Source organism: Elephantulus edwardii, unplaced genomic scaffold (assembly GCF_000299155.1).
Source record: "Elephantulus edwardii isolate Elephantulus edwardi_28Jun2011 unplaced genomic scaffold, EleEdw1.0 scaffold00089, whole genome shotgun sequence".
Classification (NCBI taxonomy): domain Eukaryota; kingdom Metazoa; phylum Chordata; class Mammalia; order Macroscelidea; family Macroscelididae; genus Elephantulus; species Elephantulus edwardii.
Genome location: NW_006399839.1, coordinates 8,721,448 through 8,745,646, shown reverse-complemented (window position 1 = coordinate 8,745,646; position 24,199 = coordinate 8,721,448). Strand labels below are relative to the sequence as shown.

The 24,199-nt window shown below is 48.6% G+C and overlaps 1 protein-coding gene across 1 annotated transcript in view; it reads right to left on the bottom strand.

Annotated features, from left to right (window-relative positions):
* The window catches only part of MYO18B (myosin XVIIIB), a 321,585-nt gene that overhangs the window by 172,289 nt on the left and 125,097 nt on the right, over positions 1-24,199 (bottom strand). The window contains exons 25-30 of the mRNA XM_006890467.1: positions 15,063-15,182; positions 14,402-14,510; positions 13,443-13,567; positions 6,933-7,087; positions 1,022-1,145; positions 216-416 (exon numbers count right to left, since the gene is read on the bottom strand). Coding sequence (XP_006890529.1) covers positions 216-416; positions 1,022-1,145; positions 6,933-7,087; positions 13,443-13,567; positions 14,402-14,510; positions 15,063-15,182 — 834 coding nt within the window. The remainder of the gene's footprint in view (positions 1-215; positions 417-1,021; positions 1,146-6,932; positions 7,088-13,442; positions 13,568-14,401; positions 14,511-15,062; positions 15,183-24,199) is intronic.

The window sequence follows — 24,199 nt, the reverse complement described above, 5'->3', positions numbered from 1 at the left end:
GTGGGGGCTATTTTTAAGAAGGTGAGCAGGACAGGTTTCTCTGAGGAAGTGACGTAGAGGCTAGCTCATGACAGATCTGGATGTCACATTGGAAGGTATAAGGTGCTCCTGGGGTAACAGGGAGCCCATGGATGGGTGAGGAAGGGCCCGTGTCGTGTGGAATAACACCACTCTGCACTGGTCCCCGCACACCCAAACACACAGCTCTCTCCTACCTGCTCCAGTTGCTTGATGGTGTTTTCCTGCTCATTCTGGATTTTCTGCTGCTCGAGGGCACTTGATTCCATCTTCCAGAGCTTCTCCTTTAAACCAGCAACGCCATTCTGCCCCAGAGGCAGGGATCCCAGCAGCTCCTGTTTATGGGCCTGTAGCTTCTCCACCTCACGCTTCAGTTGCAAGGTGTCCTGTTCCTTTTGCTTCAGGGACAAAGAGGGAGAGAGATCTGGAGTGACATAAGGGGCGGCCCCCTAGACGAACCTGGCTGGCCTGGCACCTGGCTTTCCACGTTCTATTGTCCACCTACATCTGGTCCCTCACAGCTCCCCCTGTGGGTCGGCCGTGGAACAGGCAGTGGGAAGGGTGGTGCTGGGAAAGCATGGCCATTGCCCATTCAGCTAGACTCTAAGGTACGTAAGGGAGTGCTTGCCTCAGGAGGCTGGGATTAAGATGTCAGCTAAAGGCCACATCTCCAAAAAAATGACATTTCCAGGCTAGTAAGTTGTCTCTGGGAATCAGACAGCTTTGGCCCATCTGGAGCTAACTCAGTGTCAGCCATGGCTCCCCCCTCCCAGGCGGCCATGTTGGAAGGTGTGAGTAAGGTCATGACATCAAGTAGAGAGGCCCCATCCTGCCAGTCACTGCAGTATTAAGCCAGACTAGGCATCCTACCCAGCTGCCTTGTCACCTGGGGCTTCTTCCCTGTCACTGTTGGCAGCAGAAATGGTATCAGGATAGGGACGGGGTGTCATCCAAGTTCCATCAGAAAAAAATCCAAGGTGGTGCCACGTTCTTCCGCCCTTACCTCCAACTGTTTCTGCAGCTTGCCAAGCTCCCACCGGACGCTGGTGTTCTCCTGGGCCACTTTCTCCCGGAGGCCCTTCTCGAACACTGACTCGCCCAGAGCCTGGGCCAGCTGCATGTCAAACCTGCTCAGAGGAGAACATACAGCAAAGTACCATGAGAAGAAGGGCGAGACAGACAGCTTAGAGCACAATGATAGGAGATCGGCTCGATGTTTTTATGTAAGGTAGGGAAAGATGGTAGGGATCTGGGAAACCAGGGAGCACGTCTTCAGGTCCACATAAGAGTTTTTCCAAAATTCTGGAGACATTTGTTAAGACTCTGAAACAAAAGCAACACATACTTACACATCTAACTCACACGCACATATAATGCACATGGCACACAGAGCAAACTAATAAATGAGGGCTGTGCTTGTTGCATATATATATATATATAACGCTTGCATAATTTGCATGATCATATAGTAATTAAAAAATATTATTATCTATGAAGAGCAATGATGTCAGGCTGGAGACTAAGGTGCACCTGATCCAGGCCATGATCTTCACAATCACTTGCTGTGCACCAGAAAGCTGGACAGTGACTAGGTATGATAGAAGGAGAATTGATGCCTTTGAGCTGTGGTGCTGGAGAAGAGTACTGAATATACTATGGACTGTCAGAACAACCAGTATTGTCCTAAAGAGGGTGAAAGCTCACTGCTCCTTGGAGGTAAGGATTTTGAAGCTCCATCTGACATACTCTGGACACGCTGCAAGGAGGGACCAGTCCTTGGAGAGGGATGTCATGCTTGGGAGGGTGGAGGGACAGGGCAAGAGAGGAAGACCCTGGATGAGATGGATTGACTCAGTGGCTGGTGGCTGGAGTGATGGGGGTAGGTGTGCCTGAGACAATGAGGTTGGCTCAAGATAGAGCAGGGTTAGAGCTGTTGGACGTAGGGTCGCTATGAGTTGAAAGTGACTTGACAGTACATAACAACAAGAACGATTGACCTAGTTTGCTACCATATGCCTAGAACCTTCATCTCTCTAAGAAGCCCAGGCTTGACACCACGTGAGCATTTTCTGGACAGATGAATGAAGACATAGCCCACACAAGCCCACTGCACAGTTCCTACGTTGACACTGTATTTTGTGCCTTTAAACCTGACACTTGCTGCTGCCTGTCAAGTGGGTTCCAGCTCACAGTGGAACTCCTTTGGGTTTCAAGCAGTCAGAAACCACACTGAAGCATAATTAATGCCACGGTGATGGACATACATGATTAAGGATGTTTCATTTGTCTCTCACGAAGCATATGGAGCCTTGAGAGCTCTTCAGAGCCACACAAGGTCAAGGGCTTGCCTTCTCTCCCTGATGATCTCTGTGGGTGAGAAGAGCTGCCTATGTCACCATGTCCCAGTCAGCTGTCCCCACCTTCTGCCTTCTCTACGGAGAAGCCTTTGACAAGCCTCAAGAGGCTGGGACTCGGATTCCTTTACTCTGAGCCCAAACCGGAAGCCCCAGTGCCTGTCAGGACTTGACTGCGGCCAGAATGACAAAACGAGGCACAGGGCTCGGGTGTCCCATGAAGGGCTCCCCGACTCTGGAGGGGTTATCAGAAAGCTGGGACTAGACAAAGCCAGGCATGAGGTCCAACTGTTGGGACAGCCAGAAGTTTGCTGGTTGACTTTTGGTGACATTTAAGAGGTTTCTATGTTCTTCCTTTGAATGGAAACATAGTGGTGGTGGTGATGATGACGATGATGATGATGGTGGTGGTGGTGACGATGATGATGATGATGGTGGTGGTGGTGATGATGACGATGATGATAGTGGTGATGATGACGATGATGATGATGGTGGTGGTGGTGACGATGATGGTCCATCAGACCAGCGTGCCCGTAAGGTCCATTCAATCTTCATGTTGTTGTTGTTGTTGTTGTTGTGTACCGTCAAGGTGGAACCGACTCATAGCTGGCCCTCCAGCAGGTTTTCAGACGCAGTTAATTACATGGGAGGAGATTGCTCATCTTTCTCCCGCAGAGCGGCTGGTGGATTTGAACTGTGTGCCCTTAGTATTGCAGTGCAGCTTCTTGCCACTAGGCTACCAGAGCTCCCTTCAGTGCTTATAGTGATTCAGCAAGAAGGATACTCTACTCATTTTTCAGAAGATGAAACAGAAGGTTAGAGAGTCACAGTGACTCAACCAAAAATCCCCAAAGGGGCGGAAGTAGTCTCGTCTGTCTTGGCAATTCTCCCATCTCCCGACCCAGGACGGGGGGAGCAAGGCGGTGGGAGCCGGAGAGTGACTCATATTCCAGAGGTATGTTTGGATGTGGCAGGCACAATCGACGTCACTGAATGGCTTTCACAGACCCTGTCTTCTAGAACACACCACCTCGACAGCCACGCGGGGCAGATGTCCCACCGCCACCCACCCCTGCACTCAGAACGGGCCTGAGGTCCAGCCTCCCGTGACTGGGGACGTCAGGGACCCCAGGCCACGGCTTACCCCGGGGAAGTGAGCCCAGCATTCCATCAACCCCTGGAATTGAGCTTTATGATTCTCATGGTAGCCATGGTAACAGGAAGCCAAGCTAAATTGTAGCCATTTGGAATCACTTTGAACTTGGATGGTAAGGTGGGAAACGAGGGAAGGGAGGCATGGCTCCGGCTTCGAACCAACAACGAGGGATCCGATGGCATTTAGAGAGTTCTCGGGACGGGTTTCTGACTTCTCGATCTCTCCCTCCCCATAACCGTTCTTGCTGAGATTTCTACCATCAGACTGAGACTCTGCTTCCCTCACCGGCTCCCTAGTTAAACGCTAAATCACTTGGAAGGAATAACACCCCAAGCTGCCATCTGCAATTAGCATCTGAACAAATAGGAGTTTCTTCCAAGAGCTGGCAGCAGACCTGGGGGGACCGCAGCCTCGGTCAGCGTTCAGGAGGAGGAAGCGTGGGAAGAATGAGGGCCTTCCCCAGCGGGACATCATGGGAAGGTTCTTCAGAATCTAGAATGAGGGACTGATTCTGCCCAAGGGCATGTGGGAAGGCCAGCGACGTGGAATATTTCAGTGACACAAACTCTCCTAAACTGTTTCGGAACAGGAGCGCTGGTGAGAACCAACACGGATACAGCTGTAAACAGACATAGGAGAGGCTGAAGTCCACACCTCTGACTTTGCAGATGGGAAGGCAAGGCCCAGAGAGGCCAGGTCACTTCACAAGGCCACACAGCAAGTGGGCAAGGCATGGGAGCACTGCTTTCCCTGCTGTAAAGGGTCAAGTGTGGGACCACAGCACCCACAGGGATGGGACGAGGGGAGCAAAGGAAGATGATACGACAGATGTTGTTGTTAGCTGCCTTTGCATCAGTGCCCACCCAGGGAGACACCATCCACAGTGACATGCAAAAGCTGCTGGTCCTGCTCCACGCTGATGTGACCGGTGGTGGAGTGGACCCGTGCAATCCAGAATTTGCCCTGGTTGCATCCTGGAAGGAGACCACCAGGCCTTTCTTCCTCATCTCATAGATTGGAGGCTCTGATGAAACCTGTTCTTTATTAGAACAGCCTTGCAGGCTTCCACTGACATGACTGCCCTGATCAGGAACCAAACCCTCAGCCTCCACGTGGAAGGCAACAATCTACCACAGAACTGTAAACTTCACCCCCCAAAGGATGATTCTCTTCCTAAGAAATCAGTTCAAGAAAGCTCAAGGATAAATGAAATAAATACTGTTGTTGTTGTTGTTGTTGTTGTTATGTGCCGTCGAGTCGCCTGTGTCTCAGTGACCCTGTGTACAACAGCCCTAAACCCTGTTCTATCCTGTACCAATCTTATTGTCTCTGACACTCCCCCCGCCCCCGATCATTACCCCAGTCAATGAATCAATCCATCTCATCCAGGGTCTTCCTCTCCCGCGCTGTCCCTTCACCCTCCCAAGCATGACGTCCCTCTCCAAGGACTACTGGTCCCTCCTTGCAACATGTCCAAAGTATGTCAGACGAAGCTTCAGAATCCTTGCCTCCAAGGAGCAGACTGGTCTCACCCTCTCCAGGACGGAACTGTTTGTCCATACTACTTAAGGGAAATCAAGTGCAAGTCTGTGCTTTCTCCCATGACAATCTCTGTGGCAAAATCTCACTGTTCCTATAATGTTTTCTGTGTTGTATTCTTGATGTTCTAGAAATGGCTGCATTTCTTCTATTTATCCTTTTACTAAAAAAACTCAGAAAAACTCAAGGTCACTCTTGTTAAGTTGGAACCGACTCATAGCTGAACCTCCAGTGGGTTTTCTGAGGCTGAGGGAAACCACATGGAAGATTTCCCACGTGTCTCCCACAGAGCAGCCAGGGGATTCAAACCATAAGCCTTTAGCTTGGCAGTGCAACTCCCTACCCACTAGGCCCCCAGAGCTACCATTTTTCTCCTGTGAGATCTCTGTTAGGGTTGTTTGGCTCAGGACAAGGCACTTGCCGACTTCTATGTTTACCAAATGAGCCACAGAACTCTAAACACATCTGCTCTATCAAAGGGTAAAACCCATAGGCCCTGAGGCTGTACATAAAGAAGACCGTGGCATACACAAGAGTTCCACTTGATTCTCCTCCTGGGACAGTTCCCCAACAAGAAAGCCACTCTTGGGACCAGCGTCCTGATTCAAGATTGACATCTTGTTTGCTGTGCACAAGGTCCAGATCCTGGCAGAATTATTCCGACGATCTCTAAGTCCCGGACTCAAATGAAAAGAATATAGCTGTTCAGCTTTTGGCCTCCTCCTCCTCCTCCTCATTCTTTTCCCTACCTTCAAACACAGGGATGTTAAAAACCAAAACCAACAGCCATCAGGTTGATCCCAAATCTTATTGTCACCCTTTAGGACAGAGTAAAACAGCCTCATAGGGCTTCCAAGGTTGGTGAGACTGTGGTTAAACCATCGGGCTGCTAAGGAAAAGGTCAGAGGTTGGAACCCACTGCCCACTCTTTGGGAGAAAGTGGGGACAGGGTTGGCATGATCACATATGATCTCCTGGAAATGTGAGTCACTTTGGATATGCCAACCCTTCCCCTCAGTCCTCATCACAAGGAAGCCTTTTCAACGCCCCCTCCAGCCCATTGGTAAGGAATCTCGGGGCAGGAGGGATGGAGATTGGATGACCTGGCCAAGGTCATACAAGGACGAGACACAGTTGGGTAGCTCAGTCTTGGTCCTAACCATGTGCTGTGTCTCCTGTACCCATCACAGCAAACCCTGCCCTTGGCAAACAGGGATGCTGAGCTCCAGAGAGGCCAGGAAAGTGCCAGGAGCTCCCACGGCTGACTATAGCAGAACTGAGGCTGAGGGAGAGAACATGACGCCCACTTGCTGCATCTTTGGGGACCCTCCCGGATCAAGAGACGTGTGTATCGTTGTTACTGGGTGCTCTCAAGTCAATGTTCGACTCCCAGACGCCCCATGTGATAGTGTAAAAGTACTCCACAGCATATTCTAGGCTGGGATCTTAGGAGGAGCAGACGGCCAGGTCTTTTCCATGTGGAGTGACAGGGGAGGTTCGAACTGCTAACCTTTCCTTTAGAAGTTGAACACTTAACTGTCGTGAGTCAGGAGGGCCCTGGAAGGAGTGTATATGTGTGAGTGTGTGTGATGGGGTGACGAGGATAATTAGCACAGGTTCCAAGACCGAAGGCTATAGATGTCTCTCTCTGTGTGTGTATGTGTGTGTGTGTGAGAGAGAGAGAGAGAGAGGGAGAGAGATGGGAAGGAGGAGGGTAATTAGCAGAGAGCAGAGGCTCAAGCCCTTGAATGAGGAGGCCCCACTGAGGCGGTGGGACTGAGGGAAGGGCCTCTATGAATCTGGCACCGAAGCACAGCGTGCACACCCCCAGGGAGCCCCCGCCGACGCGACCGTGCACCACTCACTTCTTCTGCTTCTTCTCGATCTCGTGGTTGCGGCTCTGCTGGTTCTCCAGCAGAACACGGGTGTCCTCCAGGTCCCAGGTCAGGTGGTGGCACTTCCTCTTCAGCTGATGAGCCGTCTTCTTGGCCTCCTCATAAGCTTGCTGCAGCTTCTCCAGCTGTGGGGGCAACAGAAAGAATTACCCACCTCTGTGGGAATTGGACAGGGTGTTGTTACCTGTGCTGCTTCCAAACACTTCACCTCTCAGCTGGGTGTTACGGGAAGCAGAGAGGCCCTGGAGCTAGAGGTTGGTCTTGGCCACTTCCCACCTGGGTCACCTTAGAAAAGCATTACTCTACTTCACCAAAGAAGACATTCAGATGGCAAACAAACACATGAAGAAATGTTCAGAATCCCTAGCTCTAAGAGAGATGCAAATCAAAACAACTATGAGATAGCATCTCACCCCAGTCAGAATAGCAAAATTTAACAGAACAGCAAGCAACAAATGCTGGCGAGGTTGTGGAGAGACTGGATCCCTTATTCACTGTTGGTGGGAGTGTAAAATGGTGCAACTACTGTGGAAGGCAGTATGGCATTTTCTCAAAAAGTTGCAAATAGAGATAGCATTTGACCCAGCAATTCCACTACTGGGAATATATCCTAAAGAGACCAGAACAGCCACCCAAGCAGATATATGCACACCCATGTTTATTGCGGCTTTGTTCACAATAGCAAGGAGTTGGAAACAACCTAAGTGCCCATCAACAAACGAATGGATAGAGAAGCTGTGGTATAGTCACACAATGGAATACTATTCTGCATTGAAAAACAAAGAACTCATGCAATATTATACAAAATGGGTGACCCTTGAGGACATTATGCTGAGTGAGATAACTCAGTCACAAAAAGACAAATATACTGTACAATGCCACTGTTATAAAACAGGACTGATATGGGGGACTGGGGGAAACTAAGAAGAAAGGGGATAAATAATGTACACAGCACTGAAACAGATGAGGGAGAAAACTGTATAAAAGGAGCATATGATTAGGTATTACTGGCATGATTAGAGTCCAGAATAAGAGCTGCACAGTAAAGTGGTGGTGGTGGTGGGAGGGACTGTATAATAATGAAAGAACTAAGAAAAAGAACTAGGCGGGAGAGGGGACAGGGAGGAAAATGTGTAACCATGAATAGATGGAAATTTTTTTTTTAAAAAAAAGTATGTTCAAACCTGTTAATACCAAATAAAGTATACATTTCCTTAAAAAAAGAAAAAGAGCAGAAAGAAAAGCCTTGCTCTGAGCCTCCATTTGCTCAGAAAGAGAATGGAACAATTCCATTAATTTCTTCTGAGCAGGAGAGACAGCCCCTCCTCATGGCAACCCCAAGTGCAACCAAAGAGAATTTTCTCATGTTGTCAGGAGGGACCAGTCCTTACAGAGAGATGTCATGCTTGGGAGGGTGGAGGGACAGTGCAAGAGAGGAAGACCCTGGGTGAGATGGATTGACTCAGTGAATGGGGTAGTGGCGGCAGGTGTGTTAGAGACAATAAGTTTGGCACAGGATAGAGCAGGGTTTAGGGCTGTTGTACACAGGGCCGCTATGAGTTACAGGCGACTCAATGGCACATAACAACAACAACTTTAATGGAAGCAGTTTTCCCAGGCTACCCTTTGGTTTGGCTGCCTGTGGTGTATGTAGCAGATCTATTGCTCAAAATGCCTTTCCTCGGCCGCTGCCCTTGACTTTGTTGCCACATGGGAACACCCAGGAGGGGTGTGTTAGTTTTTCTCGGAAGGGACTGGACAGCTTCTGCCATTCCGTCAGGTGTAAACTGAGTAGGTGCAAGGGCACAGAAGTGGGACTCTCACTACCAGCAAGGGAGAAGCAGAGAATGACGTGCAAGTGTTTCTGGGTGAGACATTCTTGCACCACTCAGACCAGGGCCTATGGGTGAGCAGCAGCCGCCACAGAGGAGAACCAGAGGCCAGACAGAAGACGGAGCTGACCATGGACTGCTGCCCGACGGAGCCAGAGCCAGCGGCCTTTGCCCAAGCTGGTTAAAGGATGAGGTGGGGAGATGTCATAATTGCCAAGACTAAAGAGCTTGTAACACTGGCCTAAAGCCCCAAGGCTCAAGGGCTCACTTAATTGTATCCTGTTGCCAACTTGAGTTGTTACCTGTTAACTTCCCTAACAAACCCCATCATCCTGAGTACAGGTCTGTGAGGTCTGTGTAGTTAATGCAACTCATTTCAGACCCCATAGAGCAGTAGATCTTTTGAATTGCGGTGCTGGAGAAGAGTACTGAATTTCTCCCGAACTTCCAAAAGAACACACAAGATAAGTCCTTGAGAAGGTGCAGCCAAAGTGCCCCTTGGAGGCAGAGATGATAACGCTTCATCTCACATACTTTGGGCATGTTTCTTGGAGAGGATATTCATTGCAGAAGGACATCGTGTTTGGGAAAACAGAGGGATGGTGAAAGAGAGGAAGACCCTCAACCAGGTAGAATGACACAGTGACTGCAGCAATGGGCTCCAGTGTGTCAGAGATTATGAGGACGACACAGGCCAGGCCAGGGTTCAGATCTGCTTTTCATAGGGTTGCTATGAGTCATTCTCAACTGGATGGTACCCAACAACAAAAAAAACAACGGAGCAACAGAATTGGTGTTGGAGCAGGACTGTAGGGGGTACGTCTGACTACAAGGGAACCAGTTTTGTGTTGTAGATGCTGTGGATGCAGACGGTTCCCCCGTGGGCAACTGGCAGAGGTCAGACACAGCTGTCTCTTTGCTGCCCTCACCCATTTGACACTGCCCATCACAAACCACTCATGCCATCCAGTCCCCGATCAACTATTAGGGTGGTTCTGACTTTCTCCCCTTGATTACTCCCTGGCCAACACACCCACAGAGTCTTTGCATGAGCACTGGATGGTGAATATCATCAGTATGACATGTGGAGCTCCGGAGGAGTTAATCTGGTGGTGGAGGGGTTAGGCATTCACTTGCTAACTGAGAAGGGAGTGGTTTGAACCCACCATCTCCTGAGCAGGATAAATATCCGGGAGGCGGGGCTCTATGAGGAGAAATGTGGGGTCAAGATTGGTGGACGATTTATCAACAGTCTGTGTTATGCGGATGACACAACCCTGCTTGCTGAAACTGATGAGGACCTGAAGCACCTGCTGCAGAGTGTCAAGGACTGCAGCCTACAATATGGATTGAGGCTCAATGTCAAGAAGACAAAGATTCTCACCACTGGACCAATTGGCAGCATCAGGATGGATGGTGAAGAGATTGAGATTGTACACAGCTTTAGTTTGCTTGGCTCCACAGTCAACAGTCTTGGCACCAGCAGCCAGGAAATTAAAAGGCGCATTGCCATGGGAAAGTCTGCTGTTAGGGACCTCTATAAAGTGCTGAAGAGCAATGGTATCTCTTTGAAGACTAAGGTGCGTCTGATACAGGCCATGGTCTTCGCAATCACCTTTTATGCATCAGAGAGTTGGACAATGACCAAGGAGGATAGAAGGAGAATTGATGCCTTTGAGCTGTGGTGCTGGAGAAGAGTATTGAGAATACCATGGACTGCTAGGAAAACAAACAGATTTGTCCTGGAAAGGGTTAAACCGGGTTGCTCCTTGGAGGCAAGGATTCTGAGGCTCCATCTAACATACTCTGGACATGTTATGAGGAGAGACCGGTCCTTAGAGAGGGACACCATGCTTGGGAGGGTGGAGGGACAGAGCAGGAGAGGAAGGCCCTCTATGAGGTGGATTGATTCAGTGACTGGGATAATTGGGATGGGAGTGTCAGAGACAGTGCGATTGGCACAGGACAGAGCGGAGTTTAGGGCTGTTGTACATAGGGTCGCTATGAGTCGCAGGTGACTCGGCGGCACGTAACAACAACAACAACAACAGCTGGTGTCAGCAAAGATTTCACAGCTGTGGGGCCTATCATGGATTAAATTGCATCCCCCTACATAAATATGTGTCATGACATAATATGGAAGCCATGGAATGGGCCCCCATGATCCCGAGAAACCAAGTAATTGTGAGAGGATGAATCGTGGAATGAAAGACGTCCTAAACCCATCACAGCCCTAATTGGATAGAAGGGAAACTCCTCTAGGGTGTGGTCTCTGACACTTTTTATCTCATTAGGGATAAAAAAGAAATGGGGAGAAAAAAAGAGTTGACTCTAGAGCCTTCAGTACCATCAAGGAATCGCCAGGAGTGGAGTGCTTCTATTTTGCACCCAGGGTCCTGCACAATGAAGCTGTTTGGCACTCAGGAAGGTCAGGACACACGGACATCTCCAGGGAGAACAGGACCTACAGATGCTGGGGGAAATAAGGACTTTCCTCCAGAGCCAACAGGTCTTCTGCTAGAGCTGGCATCGTGAATTAGGGCTTCCAGAGAGCTCTGGTGGCCTAGTGGTAAGAAACAGTGCTACAATCTCAAAGGGACACAGTTCAAATCCACCAGCTGTTCTCCGGGAGGACAGGTCACCTCCTCCTGTGCAATTGACTGCCTCTGAAAACCCACTGGAGGGTGAGCTGTGAGTTATTTCTGACTCATACAACAACAGCAACAGACTTCTAAACTGTAGGAGAGGACATTTCTGTTTGACAAAGCCACACCCTTGTGGTACATCTTGTGGCAGCAACGTTGCTGGAGAATAAGACAGAAACCTGATGGGGCATTTCTGCTGTGTCCCTCGGGGTCATCATGAGTGGAAATCAAGTGAGTGGCCAAAACGGCACAGCCAGAAAAGTGACCAGGAAATCCCTACCCTCCAAGGGCAGACCCTGAAAGTCAAAGCAGTAGGTTGGCATCCCCTGGGCTGAGTTACAGGAGTTGCAGCCTTAAACAAACAGCCCAGCTGGGCCCGGCCACTGGCATCATGTCTTCCTCCAGGAAATGTCCTCCCAGATGTCCTAGTTTGACTCTGGAAAGAGTGCATCTCTCAGCACCCTCACTTTGAAGGAATGGCCTCATTAAAGAATTGCTTTAAATAAGCAAAACGCCGAGTTAATGAAGCCTGTAATTCTAAAGTCAGTATGCGAAGGCAAATGAGATGTTTTCTTACATTCTGCTGCTCAGAAAAAAGAAGAAAAAAAAGTTGCCGTATTATTACTTTTTAATGTAGTCTGGATTCCTCCCTTCCTTGGGGAGACTGACCCGACTCGGTAATTTGTTGTTGAAGAACGGGGTGGCTTCTCAGCGGCTGTCCTGTGCTTATCTACAGCTCAGAAGGCTTCCCAAGGATCACAGTGCAACGTGCACCTTTGAGGTGACCACTAAGAAGTGGCCGTGGTCACCACAGAGGGCACTGAGCCTCGCTGTCACAGCTCCCAAAGTTTATCAAATCCCTGTCCACCTAGCTGAGGGGGTGGGGCGGGGCTGCGAGGTGACCACGAGCCACTTTACTCTGGATTCCCTGTGTGGTGCAAGTGGTTAATTCGTTCACCTACTAACAAAAATGTTCAACCCGCAAGTCAACCTAGCGGTACCATGGAAGAAAGGCCTGGCTTTCTCCTTCTAAAAATACCAGCTGTTGAAAACTTAAGGAGCACAATTCTGCTCTGACACAGAGCAGAGGGTCTGCCATGGGCTGGTTTACAGGACATAAAAGTAAGACAGGTACATGTGACCTTCACTCTTGGGCATTTCATGTAGTGGGAGAGACCAAGAGAAAATCAAGTAAGTCCAATAATGCATAATAATTTTTGTCAGGAGCTATTGAGTTGCGTACGACTCATGTGACCCTGTGAACAACGGCTCTGAGCCCTGTCCTGTCCTGCGCCGTCCTCATCATCTCTGACACACTTGAGCCCACTGCTGCAGTCACTGTCCATCCATCTCACTGGGGGTTTTCTCTCTTTCACTGACCCTCCAACTTCCCAAGCATGATGTCCTTTGCCATGGAGTAACTTCTCCTAACAACATGCCCAAAGTATGAGAGATGACACTTTGCCGTCCTTGGTATTATGTGCCAACAAGTCAGATCCCACTCACAGCTGACCCTCCAGTGGGTTTTCAGAGGCTGTAAATCACACAGGAAGAGACTGTCCATCTCTCAGAGGCTGTAAGTCACACAGGAGGAGACAGCCCAACTCTCTTCCTTGGAGCAGCTGGTGGATTTGAACAGCTTGCCTTTGGGTCAGCGGTACAGCTTCCTACCACTAGGCCACCAGTGCTCCCTAACTGGACAGGTGAGAAATCTGCAGCCCAATAGGTGAGGTGGTTTCCTAAAGACTGAGGAGGAACTGGAGCTCAGACGACCGGAGCTAGGTCTGTTCATGTTCTCGTCCCACAAGGCGTCCACTCCACTTTCACCTGGACATGAAGGACTGCGTTCCTGGCCCCACTGTCGCCAGCGTTTGTCGTGACAGTAAATATGGGAAGGCTGCTGTCCCCTCCAGGTGTGGCCAGTGCCTTGAGCACGCTCAACGGATACGAGAAGCCACCTGCTCCCCGACACCCCAGGGCCCCGGTGGTCCACCGCCCCTCACCTTCTGCTCCACTTCCTTCCGGGACATCAGCTCTGAGTCCAGCCTCTCCTCGCACTGCTGGAGACGCTTCCTGAGGAACTCGTTTTCCATCTGCACGCAGTCGAACCGCATCTGCCATTCGTCAGCTGTTGGAAGAGAGTCAAGGAGGACGAGGGGAGGAGGGAGGGCAGTCAGGACGGGAGGTCTGGGTAGAGGACAGGGATGGAGGCCCAGGTCAGAGGTCTGGGTAGAAGGTCAGGGATGGAGGACCAGGTGGGAGGTCAGGGATAGAGGCCCAGGTCGGAGGTCTGGGTGGAAGGTCAGGGATGGAGGCCCAGGTCGGAGGTCAGGGATGGAGGCCCAGGTGAGAGGTCTGAGTAGGAGGTCAGGGTTAGAGGCCCAGGTGGGAGGTCAGGGATAGAGGCCCAGGTGGTAGGACAGGATAGAGGCCCAGGTTGGAGGACTAGGTGGCAGGACCAGCTTGGAGGTCATAGAAGAAGAACACCAAGGAAGGAGCACCAAGGTGGAAGGTGAAGATGAGACAGGGGAGACAGGGAGAGAATTCACACAGGGAAGACAGGTGGGGAGATCATGATGGGGAGACCACAGAAGGACAACAGAAAGCTGACAGCGTCACCCTGTCTTATTTACTGCCTCGGAAACCCAGCTGTGAGTTGGAAGCAACTCCATAGCAACACGGGAGAGAGTCTGTGTTATAACTAAGCTGCGTCAGTCAGTGATAACGTGTTATTTTAAGCAACATTGGATTATCTGTTCAACCTATCATTCTCTCACTGGAACATAAGCTCCAGGAGGGCAAGGGATGCATCTGTCTGTCCCTACTGCTGTGTCAGTCCCTAATGCTGTGTCTGTCTAGCACATAGTAATCACTTCAGATGGATTTGTGAATGAATGGATGGCAGGCACATGAATGAATGGAATTGAATGGAATGACCGCCCCAGAGCGCCGGGCTGCTCACTTCCTCCCACGTGGCTCCTTCCCAAGTCATTCAGCTGAATTTTCTGCTGGACGTCTTCCAGCTGCTTTTCCACTGCTCCCAGATTCTTCTGCACCTGCTCATACTTGCTCTGGAAGAAAAGTGCTGGAGGTGTAAGAGCTGAAGCGGGAATGGCCAGTCCTCTGCATAGCTCCCACCCATGGTGGCTCCAAAGTCCAGAATTGACGCTGTTAGCTGCCACTGTGTCCGCAGCTCCCCACGCCCATTCAAAGGGACCTCACGGCCAACGAACGCAGTGCGGCCCTGGCCTGCCTCAGCTCCCCAGAGAGGGTGCGTTGTGCTGCGATCTGCAGTGTGTCTGCAGCTGATAACCAGCTCGCCAAGCTTTGCGGCCTTGAATATCTTAGTCTGAAACCTGTCAGCATCACAGCCCAGTAGGCAGCCAGGAGGTGGCTGTGGTGTGCAGCTGCCAGAATAAAACCCGTATCTCCCACATGGAAGGTGAGAACGCTACCACTGGGCCACAAACACCTCATAAGAGACCCAGATGGTCCCCAGGACCTTGGGCATTAGAGTCAGTAAGTCTGTGCATTAGGCGTACGGACTCCAGATAGCTGCCCCAGGGAGAAGTCTGAACCACCCCCAGTCTCCCTGTTCCGCCACGTCACACCCCAGCCCTCACCTTCAGCTCCTGCACTTTGCGGGAGGCTTGGAGCCGCTCTGCCCGCTCGCCCTCCAGGGCCTGGCAGGCCACGTCCCCCTTGAAGCGTTCTTCGGCCAGCTCTGTGGTCAGGTCAGCAATCTAGAAGGGGAGAGTGGGTCACTTGTGGGGCCACCACTCCTTCTACGCCTCCGTGGACTATCCACAAGAGCACCTTGGGGAAAAAAACACTGGCTTGTCACGGAAAAATCTGGGTTCAGGAAGGCACAGGCAGCTCGCTGATCTAAACCCTTTGCCGTCTGGGTCAGCACTCAGGCAGTGGCACCGAGGAAGAAAGGCCTGGAGATCTATGTCTGCAAAGTCAACAGAGGTTAGTGGGCGGATAGGGATGGTGAAGGAATAGGCCAGGTGCAATAGGGACGTGAAGAGAGGAGGTGATAAAGCCACAGTGGTGTTGTTAGGTGCTGTCGAGCTGAGCATGACTCACAGTGACCCTGTGACAACAGCTCTGTCCCCTGCCCTGTCCTGCGCCAGCCTCATCATCTCTGACACACTCGAGTCCGTTGCTGCTGTCACTGTGCCAGCCCATCTCCATGGGCGTCTTCTTTTCTGTCACTGCCCCTCCACCTTTCCAAGCGTGATGTCCCTCTCCACGATGTCCCTAGCCTCTCCTGGTCACCCGCCCAAAGGATGTGAGACGAGGCTTCGCCATCCTTGCCTCCAAGGAGCATCCTGGCTGCACTTTCCCCCAGACACGTGTTGGTTCTTTCAGCCTTCCATAGGATATTCAGATCAATGCTAAGGCATTACATGAAACACAGTATATACATATGAACTACTGAGTGAAACACAATTACATGAATGAAGCAGAATGTATATGCATGGTTGTATACAATACAATGTACATGAATGAGACACAATGTATGTGAATGAAGGCATGCTTGCCAATTAAAAATTATCATTGTTGTTGTTAAGTGCTGTTGAGTCATAGACGACTCAAAGTGACCCTCTGGACAAAAGACCTGAACACTTGTATAACTTCCATCGTTTCTCCAGGTTCATAGAGTTTCCGGAGGCAAGCTATTCCGGAAGTGGATGCCACTCTTGCTTCCAAGCCTGTGTTAATTGGGGAGCTCCGCCAAACACTGTCTGCCATGGGTAACCGTTATTGCATTTGACACATAAAAAAAAACCCCAATATAAAAACCCATAACAAACCCATCCAAATATTCCACAATGACCCTCAACCCAAACAAGAGAGCCCGTTTTACAGAGTCTAGTCGCTCCACCGAGTTTCCAAAATGGAGACAAGGCCTTGGCCTTAAATTCAAGTGTCCTCCTGGAGGTCATATTGACTCTAAACATGAAGCTTAAATAAAGAAAACAATCTACACAGACCCTCAACCAAAACAAGAGTGCCATCATACAGCGGCAAGCCAATGGAAGTAAAAAATGGAAAACAAGGGCTTTGCAATATATATTGTTGTTGTTAAGTGCCATCTATTACTAACCTCATAAACAAAAGACTTTAACCTTGTTCTATAACTATTGTCCTTTCTCTAAGTTCATAGAGTTTCCACAGGCATGTTTAGGAAGTGGATGCCACTCCTGCTTCCAAGCCTGTCTTAATCAGCTAACCAGATATTGTCAATCTTGTGTAACCTTTATGGCACTTGACAGACCAATGGCACAATGTTCAGTATCACAGCAATCCAAAGTTACCTCAATACAGAGAAATGACAGAAGAGTGCTGTAACACTTACGAGTGTTCATTTCAAAAAATAATAACAATCAGGCCCGAGGGCCGCAGGCGTGAAAGGCCCAAATGAATTCTAACATGGCCACAGGTCCACCCATGCTTTAAGTTCCCCTGGGCTCCCATCAAAAGGCCTCCGGCGAGCCAATCAGGACCTAGTCCCTGGAGAGAGACGTCATGCTTGGGAGCGTGAAGAGACAGTGCAGGAGAATAAGACCCTGGATGAGATAGACTGACTCAGTGACTGGGGTAGCGGAGTAGGTGTGTCAGAGACAATAGGCTTGGCACAGAATAGAGCTGGGTTTGGGGCTGCTGTACATAGGGTCGCTATGAGTCGCAGGCGACTCGACGGCACATAACAACAACAATTGTTACATAATGATTTATAATTCTATATAAATATTATGTAATAATTTATCTAAAGATAAAATATCATTTATTGTATATTATATAATAGTAGAAATATGCATAAAGCAATACATACCAAGCTAAACTCTGTCTGCCGCCTCCCAGAACCAGAGCAGCGAGCTTTAGCCTAGGCTTCGTGGCAGAGACAGGGGAAAGGGGCAGAGACCCCTAAATAGCAGAACTGAAAGAGTTTTGTAAGACTTGTTGGGGCAGAGTCCAAACTCAAGAGGCCAGAGAGAGGTCTGTCTGCAAACAAGCCCATGAGAAAGCTGTCCTGATTGAAGAACTGCACCCTGAGTAGTTGTGAACCAAACTGCAACCTGTTTCTTCCCTAATAAACCCTGTAATTGTGAGAAACAAATACGCTTCTTTCGTAATCCAGACAAAACGAACATCTGCCCGGAGCCAATTTTGAAACAGTGAAGTTAAGTCTCTCTCAGGGAGGAGTGATAGGGAATGGCAAAGGACACACTGACAAAGGAGATTAATCCAAACTGGCTTTGACAAGCACTGTGGCAATTGGACAATTAAAAAAGACATTCGGGGGTGGGGGAAGAAGAACGAACTGGGGAGGAGGGTAGAGAAAACAGTGCAACAATGAATGAATGAAAACAAAAACAAAACAAAACAAAAAACCAAACAAAAAAGAAACAAACAGTGAAGTTACAAAAACTGGGGCTGCTTCTATACATTCTAGCTGAAGCCCATCACCACTTGTGGCCTTCTGTTGTCCTCTGGCGGCCGGTCTAATTCCCACCGTGTGGACCACATCAGGGGGTGCGTAGATCAAAATTCAGATGCCAGATGGAAACGTGGCAGCTAAGCCGTAGAGTTCAGATGGGAACTGACATATCTCAGGTCCCATAATGAACTCCAGTCATTGCAGGAGGGACCCAGAAGTGTCTCCAACTATCTCTGAAGTAGGTTTCATTTTGTTATCACTTAAACTGATCTCTCTAATATGTTCTGGGGAGCACTTGCATTGCAACGACCTGGAATTGCCGAAATGCAATAAAAGGGTTTATCCGCATTGCAGCCTCTATTTCTGGCTGAGCAATACTTCATTTTGTGTACGTACGTGTTGCTGTCTTGTTCATGTATTGATGACTCTTCTGGCTGTTTTCACCCTTTGACTATAGCTCCGGGGACATTAAGATTTTGTCGAGGTGATAATAAAATTTTGGAAAGAGTGGTGGTGATGGCTGCAAAGTGTGATGAATGTAGTTAATACTGTTGATAGGTATGCATAAAAACTCTATGATGTAAATTATTGCCTAAATTGGGAGGGACTGGAGAGCATTATGCTGAGTGAACTCAGTCCCACAAGGACAAATATTGTATAAAACCATTAATGTAGAATGAATATAAGGACCCAAGGGGCGGGGGAGCAGAGGGATTAGGATGTGTAGGGGGAGGGGGCATTAATCATGGGAATTATACAATTTGAAGGGTATGTGAGTGAGGGAAATTGGAAGAATCTGTTCTCGAAAACAATGTATTTGAATTTTGTAAATAAATTAGTAGAATAATTTTTAAAAAAACCAACAAAACACTATGATGGCCAAGGCTGTGTTACACACATATACATATACACATACACACTGCTATCAAATCAATTCCAACCTGTATTGTCCCCACAGCAGAGAAGAAAACTGCCTTATGGGGTTGCTAGGGCTGTAATCTATATGGGGTTACTCCAGCAGAGCAGCTAGTGTGTTTGAACCAGTGACCTTTCAGTTAGCAAGCCAGCCTTAACCACAGAGCCACAAAAGAGAGATAGACAGATAAAGATATGGATATGAATAGATAGATGATGATGATGATAGATAGATAATAGAAGCTAGATAGATAATAGATAGAAGATAGAAATAGAGATAGAGAGATAGAAGATAGATAGATAGATAGATAGATAGATAGATAGATAGATAGATAGATAGACAGACAGAAGATGGATGGATGGATAGACAGAAGATGGATGGATGGATAGATAGATAATAGAAGATAGAGCTAGCTAGCTAGCTAGATAGATAGATATAATAGATAGATAGAAAGACAGATGATAGATAATAGAAGATAGGTAGATAATAGACAGAAGATAGATAAAAAGAAAGAAAAAAGATGGATAGATAGAAGATACATAGATAGATATAAAGAAAGATAGATGATAGATAGGTGATAGATAATAGAAGATAGAATAGATAGATAGATTAGATAAAGTGATTGATAGATAGATGGATAGATAGATCGACTGATGATAGATAGATAGATAGAGAGATAGAGAGATAGATAGATAGATAGAGACACAGCCAGAGAGATATAACTCTAGGTAGATAACTGAGGAGCTCTGCTGGCTAGCCGGTAAGGAGCTGCACTGCCAACCTGAAGGCATGCATTCAAGTCCACCAGCTGCTGCACAGGAGAAAGAAGGGCTATTTCTTCCTCTGAAAACCTGCTGGAGGGTCAGCTATGAGTCGGTTCCAACTTGATGGTACATAACAATAACCACAGAGATATAGATAGACATAGACACATAACTATGAATAAGGAGCTCTGGTGGCTTAGTGGTAAGGCGTTGTGCTGCCAACCCAAAGGCACACGGTTCAAATCTACCAGCTGCTCCACAGGAGAAAAGTTGGCAGTCTCCTGAGAGATTTATTGCCTCGGAAAACCCACCGGAGGCCCAGTTATGAGTCAGATCCAACTCCACGGCGTATAACAACAGTACAGATACAGACATCTTGTTGGGTGCTGCTGAGTCAGAACTGACCCAGAGCTGACCCTCCAACAGGTCTTCAGAGGCTATCAATTGCATATCCCCCTCCCATGGAGGGCTTTGAATCGTGGGCCTTTGGGATTGCAGCACAGTTTCTTATCACTAGGCCACCAGAGCTACCAGATATAGACACCAACCGAGATGCAGACATTGATATATATCCCCTGCAGAAAAGGGGGAAAACTCAAAATTCTAGGTTCTCCTGACCCTCTAAACCGGACTATCTGAGTCTGCACCAGAGTCTGCTTTTCAACCATTTCGGGAGACTCAGTGGTGACTCTGACACAAGAGAGTTGGAGAATCACTGCCACAAAAACTGTCTGGGGCTCCTTCGAACACGGGCCTTGCTCTTGGCTCTAGACGGAGCTCATGTGGTCCTGAGTTCTGGACCAGTGGTCTATTGCAGTGGCCAGAAGATGGGGTGGCTGTGGGTATGAAATGCTGTCAAGCTGGCTCGAACCCTCTATACTGCCCCATCCTCGCCAGCTCCGCTGTGTTTAAGACCTTGGACGTGCCGGACTGACAAGCAGTGGGAGACTGGGAGGGACGGTGGAGGACAGGCACGTCCCCGCTCCCGTCTCCCCGGGCCCTGTGATCGGCGTTCAGTCCGGGCTCCGGGATTGCGCTCTCTCCACCTTGGCCAATTAGTGTGAAATTTAATTTGTGCTAATCAGCCTGAGCAAGGGGAGCACAAAATTAATTTAATGCATTAATTCTGAGTTTTACGGAAACCGAGTCTGGAGCCCACAGGACGATTTGTCCTTTTAAATTGGGGACGTGACTGAAGGCTTTCCATGAGAGGAGCAGCCCCGGCCTTCTCCTGTCCCCACAAATCTCTCACCTTTCCCTCAGAGCGAGGCCCAGGGGCTTTGCAGCCGGAGGTGAGGCATGGGCACCGTGCCCGGGGCTGTTGGGATGCAGAATTTAATGAGGGGAGAGCCGGGTTTGCAAACCCGGAAGGGGCCCTGCAGAGTACTCAAGGGCCAATTAGCTAGAAGTTATTTTGAAAACCTCTCTAGATTCCTCCTTTGGCTAAATCATCAAAATCACTCTTTCTACTTGGGGACAATGATCTCTAAGGGTCCACTCGGGGGAAGGGGACAGGGGTGGATAAACACTGCACATTTTTCATAGAAAGGAAGGAATGAAGATTTTTGTAGCCCAGAACTACACAGCAGAACAAAATACATACAAAATGCAACACTTCCTACAAGTGCCCCTCAAGGACATAGGCTGCATTCTTCAAGGTAAGCAATTCTCCTCACTCTCTTTTTCTGGATTGTTCCTCCCACATTTCACATAAGCACCAACAGTCATGGAATCCAGGTTACAGAGAGCCTTTACTGCTGATTTCATGAAATTCAGTCTGACTCCCTGGATGGGGCAAATCACAGACATGCTGGGCTACTAACAGAAAGGACTGGAGTTCAAAGCCACCCAGAGTCATCTGGGAAGAAAGGGCTGACAACCCACTTCTGGGAAAAAAAAGCATTCACTGAAAATGCTACTGGAGTGGCATTCTATTCTGACTCCCATGAGGTCATCATGAGTAAGAATTCACGCGGTGGCAACTGGTGGGGTTTACAGCATATCCAACGTGGGGAGGAGCCCAGGGACCTCTCTCAACAACACTGAGTGGTCGGTACTGATAGCGGCCCCATGGTGCAGATGAAAACTGTGCACCGCGATGAAGACACGCATCAAGGTCTCTACCATTGGGGCAGAGCTGGGGTAAGAACCAGGCTCTCTGGCCACACTCCTTTTCTTCTAACTAGACCATCAACTGTCCTTTTGCTCACTCAAAAAATATCCACTGGGTGAAATAATACATGTCCAACCAAGGAACAAAGCGGGGTGGCGGGGAGAGGGCTTCCAGACTCTTGTGTGTCAGTAGGAGGAGGGCCACCTGTTAAAAGCATTAGGAGAAAAGTTATTAAGCCTCTAAAGGGGTACATGATTTATGACAGAGACTGACAACTGTCCTATCACCTCTCTGATCTCAGGACCCCTTCCAGGGAAAAGGACAGCAATACACTTTCTGAAGGGGTCCTTCAAGGGTCCCTGCTGTTGCTGGCTGCCACCAAGCCAGCTTTGCCTCCTGATGCCCTCATCTGTCACAAAATGAAATGCTGACCTGTGCTGTGCCACCAGGACTCTAATGGGGGTGACAGGGTCTTTGTGAAAAGAATTTTTTCATTTCAATTGAGGGAAGGCTTGCCAGGCAGGTATTGTTTTGCATTCCACCATTCATGAAAACTTTGTTTTGACAGCATTAGCTAAAAGATGCACAGTGGAAAGGCACTCTTCCCACTTCTTCCTTGTGAGTCTCATTTCCACTAAGCTTTCTATTCCTCCTCTCCATGCCCCTTCTTGGGCAGACACTGCTCTCATTTTTCGTACATGATTGGTTACTTTAAGGAGTGTCCCCCTGCTATTTTTGGTCACCTTTTAGGTGTATTCACTGTTTGGCTGAAAGTTGGACCCTGGGGGTGAGTTCCAGGTTTGAAGACTGACTAAGAATCATAGTCCTGGGCATTCATTCCATCGGGTGGGGCACATTTTTAATGTATATGAACTGCATTGGGGAAGTCTACTGTCAGGGATCTCTTCAAAGTAGCTAAAGAGCAATGGTGTCAGTCTAGAGACTAAGGTGTGCCTGATTCAGGCTATGGTCTTTGCAGTTATTTGTTCTTCATTAGAGAGCTGGACAATGACTAAGGATGACAGAAGAATTATTGATGCCTCTGAGGAGTAGTGCTGGAGAAGAGTATTGAACATACCGTGAACTGCCAGGAGAACAAACAGCTCTGTCTTAGGGTTTCTCCTTGGTGGCAAGGATTTGAAGCTCCATCTTACATACTCTGGGCACGTGGCAAGGAGGGATCAGTCCTTGGAGAAGGACATCATGCTTGGAAGGGTGGAGGGACAGCGCAGGAGAGGAAGACCCCGGATGAGAGGGATTGACATAGTAACTGGGGCAATGGAGGCGGGTGTGTCAGAGTCAGTGAGACTGGCTCAGGACGGGGCAGGGTTCAGAGCTATTGTACTTAGGATCACTGAGTCATGGTGATTGGATGGTACATAACAACAACGTGAATAAGGGGTGATGCTTTGAAGACTTACTTTGTGATAGGCAATGAGACAAGGACTTAATACACAGCACTCCGTGAAACCCTCATCTCAGCCCCACTAAAAGAAAGCAACACATTCCATTTTATTTGATGATGAGACAGAGGCTGAGACTTGAAAACTCGGTGGCAGCACTAAGAGGTCAATGTCAATAGTGTGGACCCGAAGCCGCCTCAACCTTGACATCCAGATCTGCAAGGGGGGTGGGGTCTCACTATTCTGACCTCATACTTTGCAAAGTCTTATATTGGGAGGGATGTAGAGACGAAATGACGGCCTTGATTTTTGTGAGGAAACTGAAGCACATGATAAGGAAGAACATTCTAGCTTGTGCCCCACCCACCGCTGTGAGCCCTTTGCTCACCCCACCGTGGCCACATCGGGACATTTCCTAACTTCCAAGTCTTGCTATTAATGGGGAAGACATCCTCTCAAAAGGTCAAGAGGCACTAAGATCCAGGGCCAGGACAGAAATCAAGGCGACCCTGTCCTCTGCTGAAGGACCCCTGGTGGTGCAGTAGTAAAGCACTTGGCTGCTAACTGAAAGGCCAGCAAGCTGATTTAATTTCTTTTTTTAAAGCTATAACATTTTAAAAAAATTTTTAAAATTTCTTTTATTTTGTGTGTACACCGTCAAATCGGATCTGACTGGTACAGGAGAAGATCGCCCCTCCCTCTTCAGCAGAGCATCTGAATCTGATTTAATTTTATTTTTTAATTATTAGTGTGTGCGTGTACCATCAAATTAGATCTGACTGGTACAGGAGGAGATGGCCCCTCCTTCTCCAGCAGAGCATCTGGTGGATTTGAACCGTGCACCTCTGGAATTGCAGTGCAGTTTCTTGCCATCAGGCCTCCAGAGTACCCTAAAATGCCAGCAATTTGAACTCACAGATCGCTCAGTAGGAGTGAGATGTAGCTATCTGCTTCTGTAGAGATGACAACTACCAGAGCCGCTGGGAGATGCCACACTATTATTATAATATAATAATTACAGAATAGAATAGAATAGAATAGAATAGAATAGAGTAGAGTAGAGTAGAGTAGAGTAGAGTAGAGTAGAGTAGAGTAGAGTAGAGTAGAGTAGAGTAG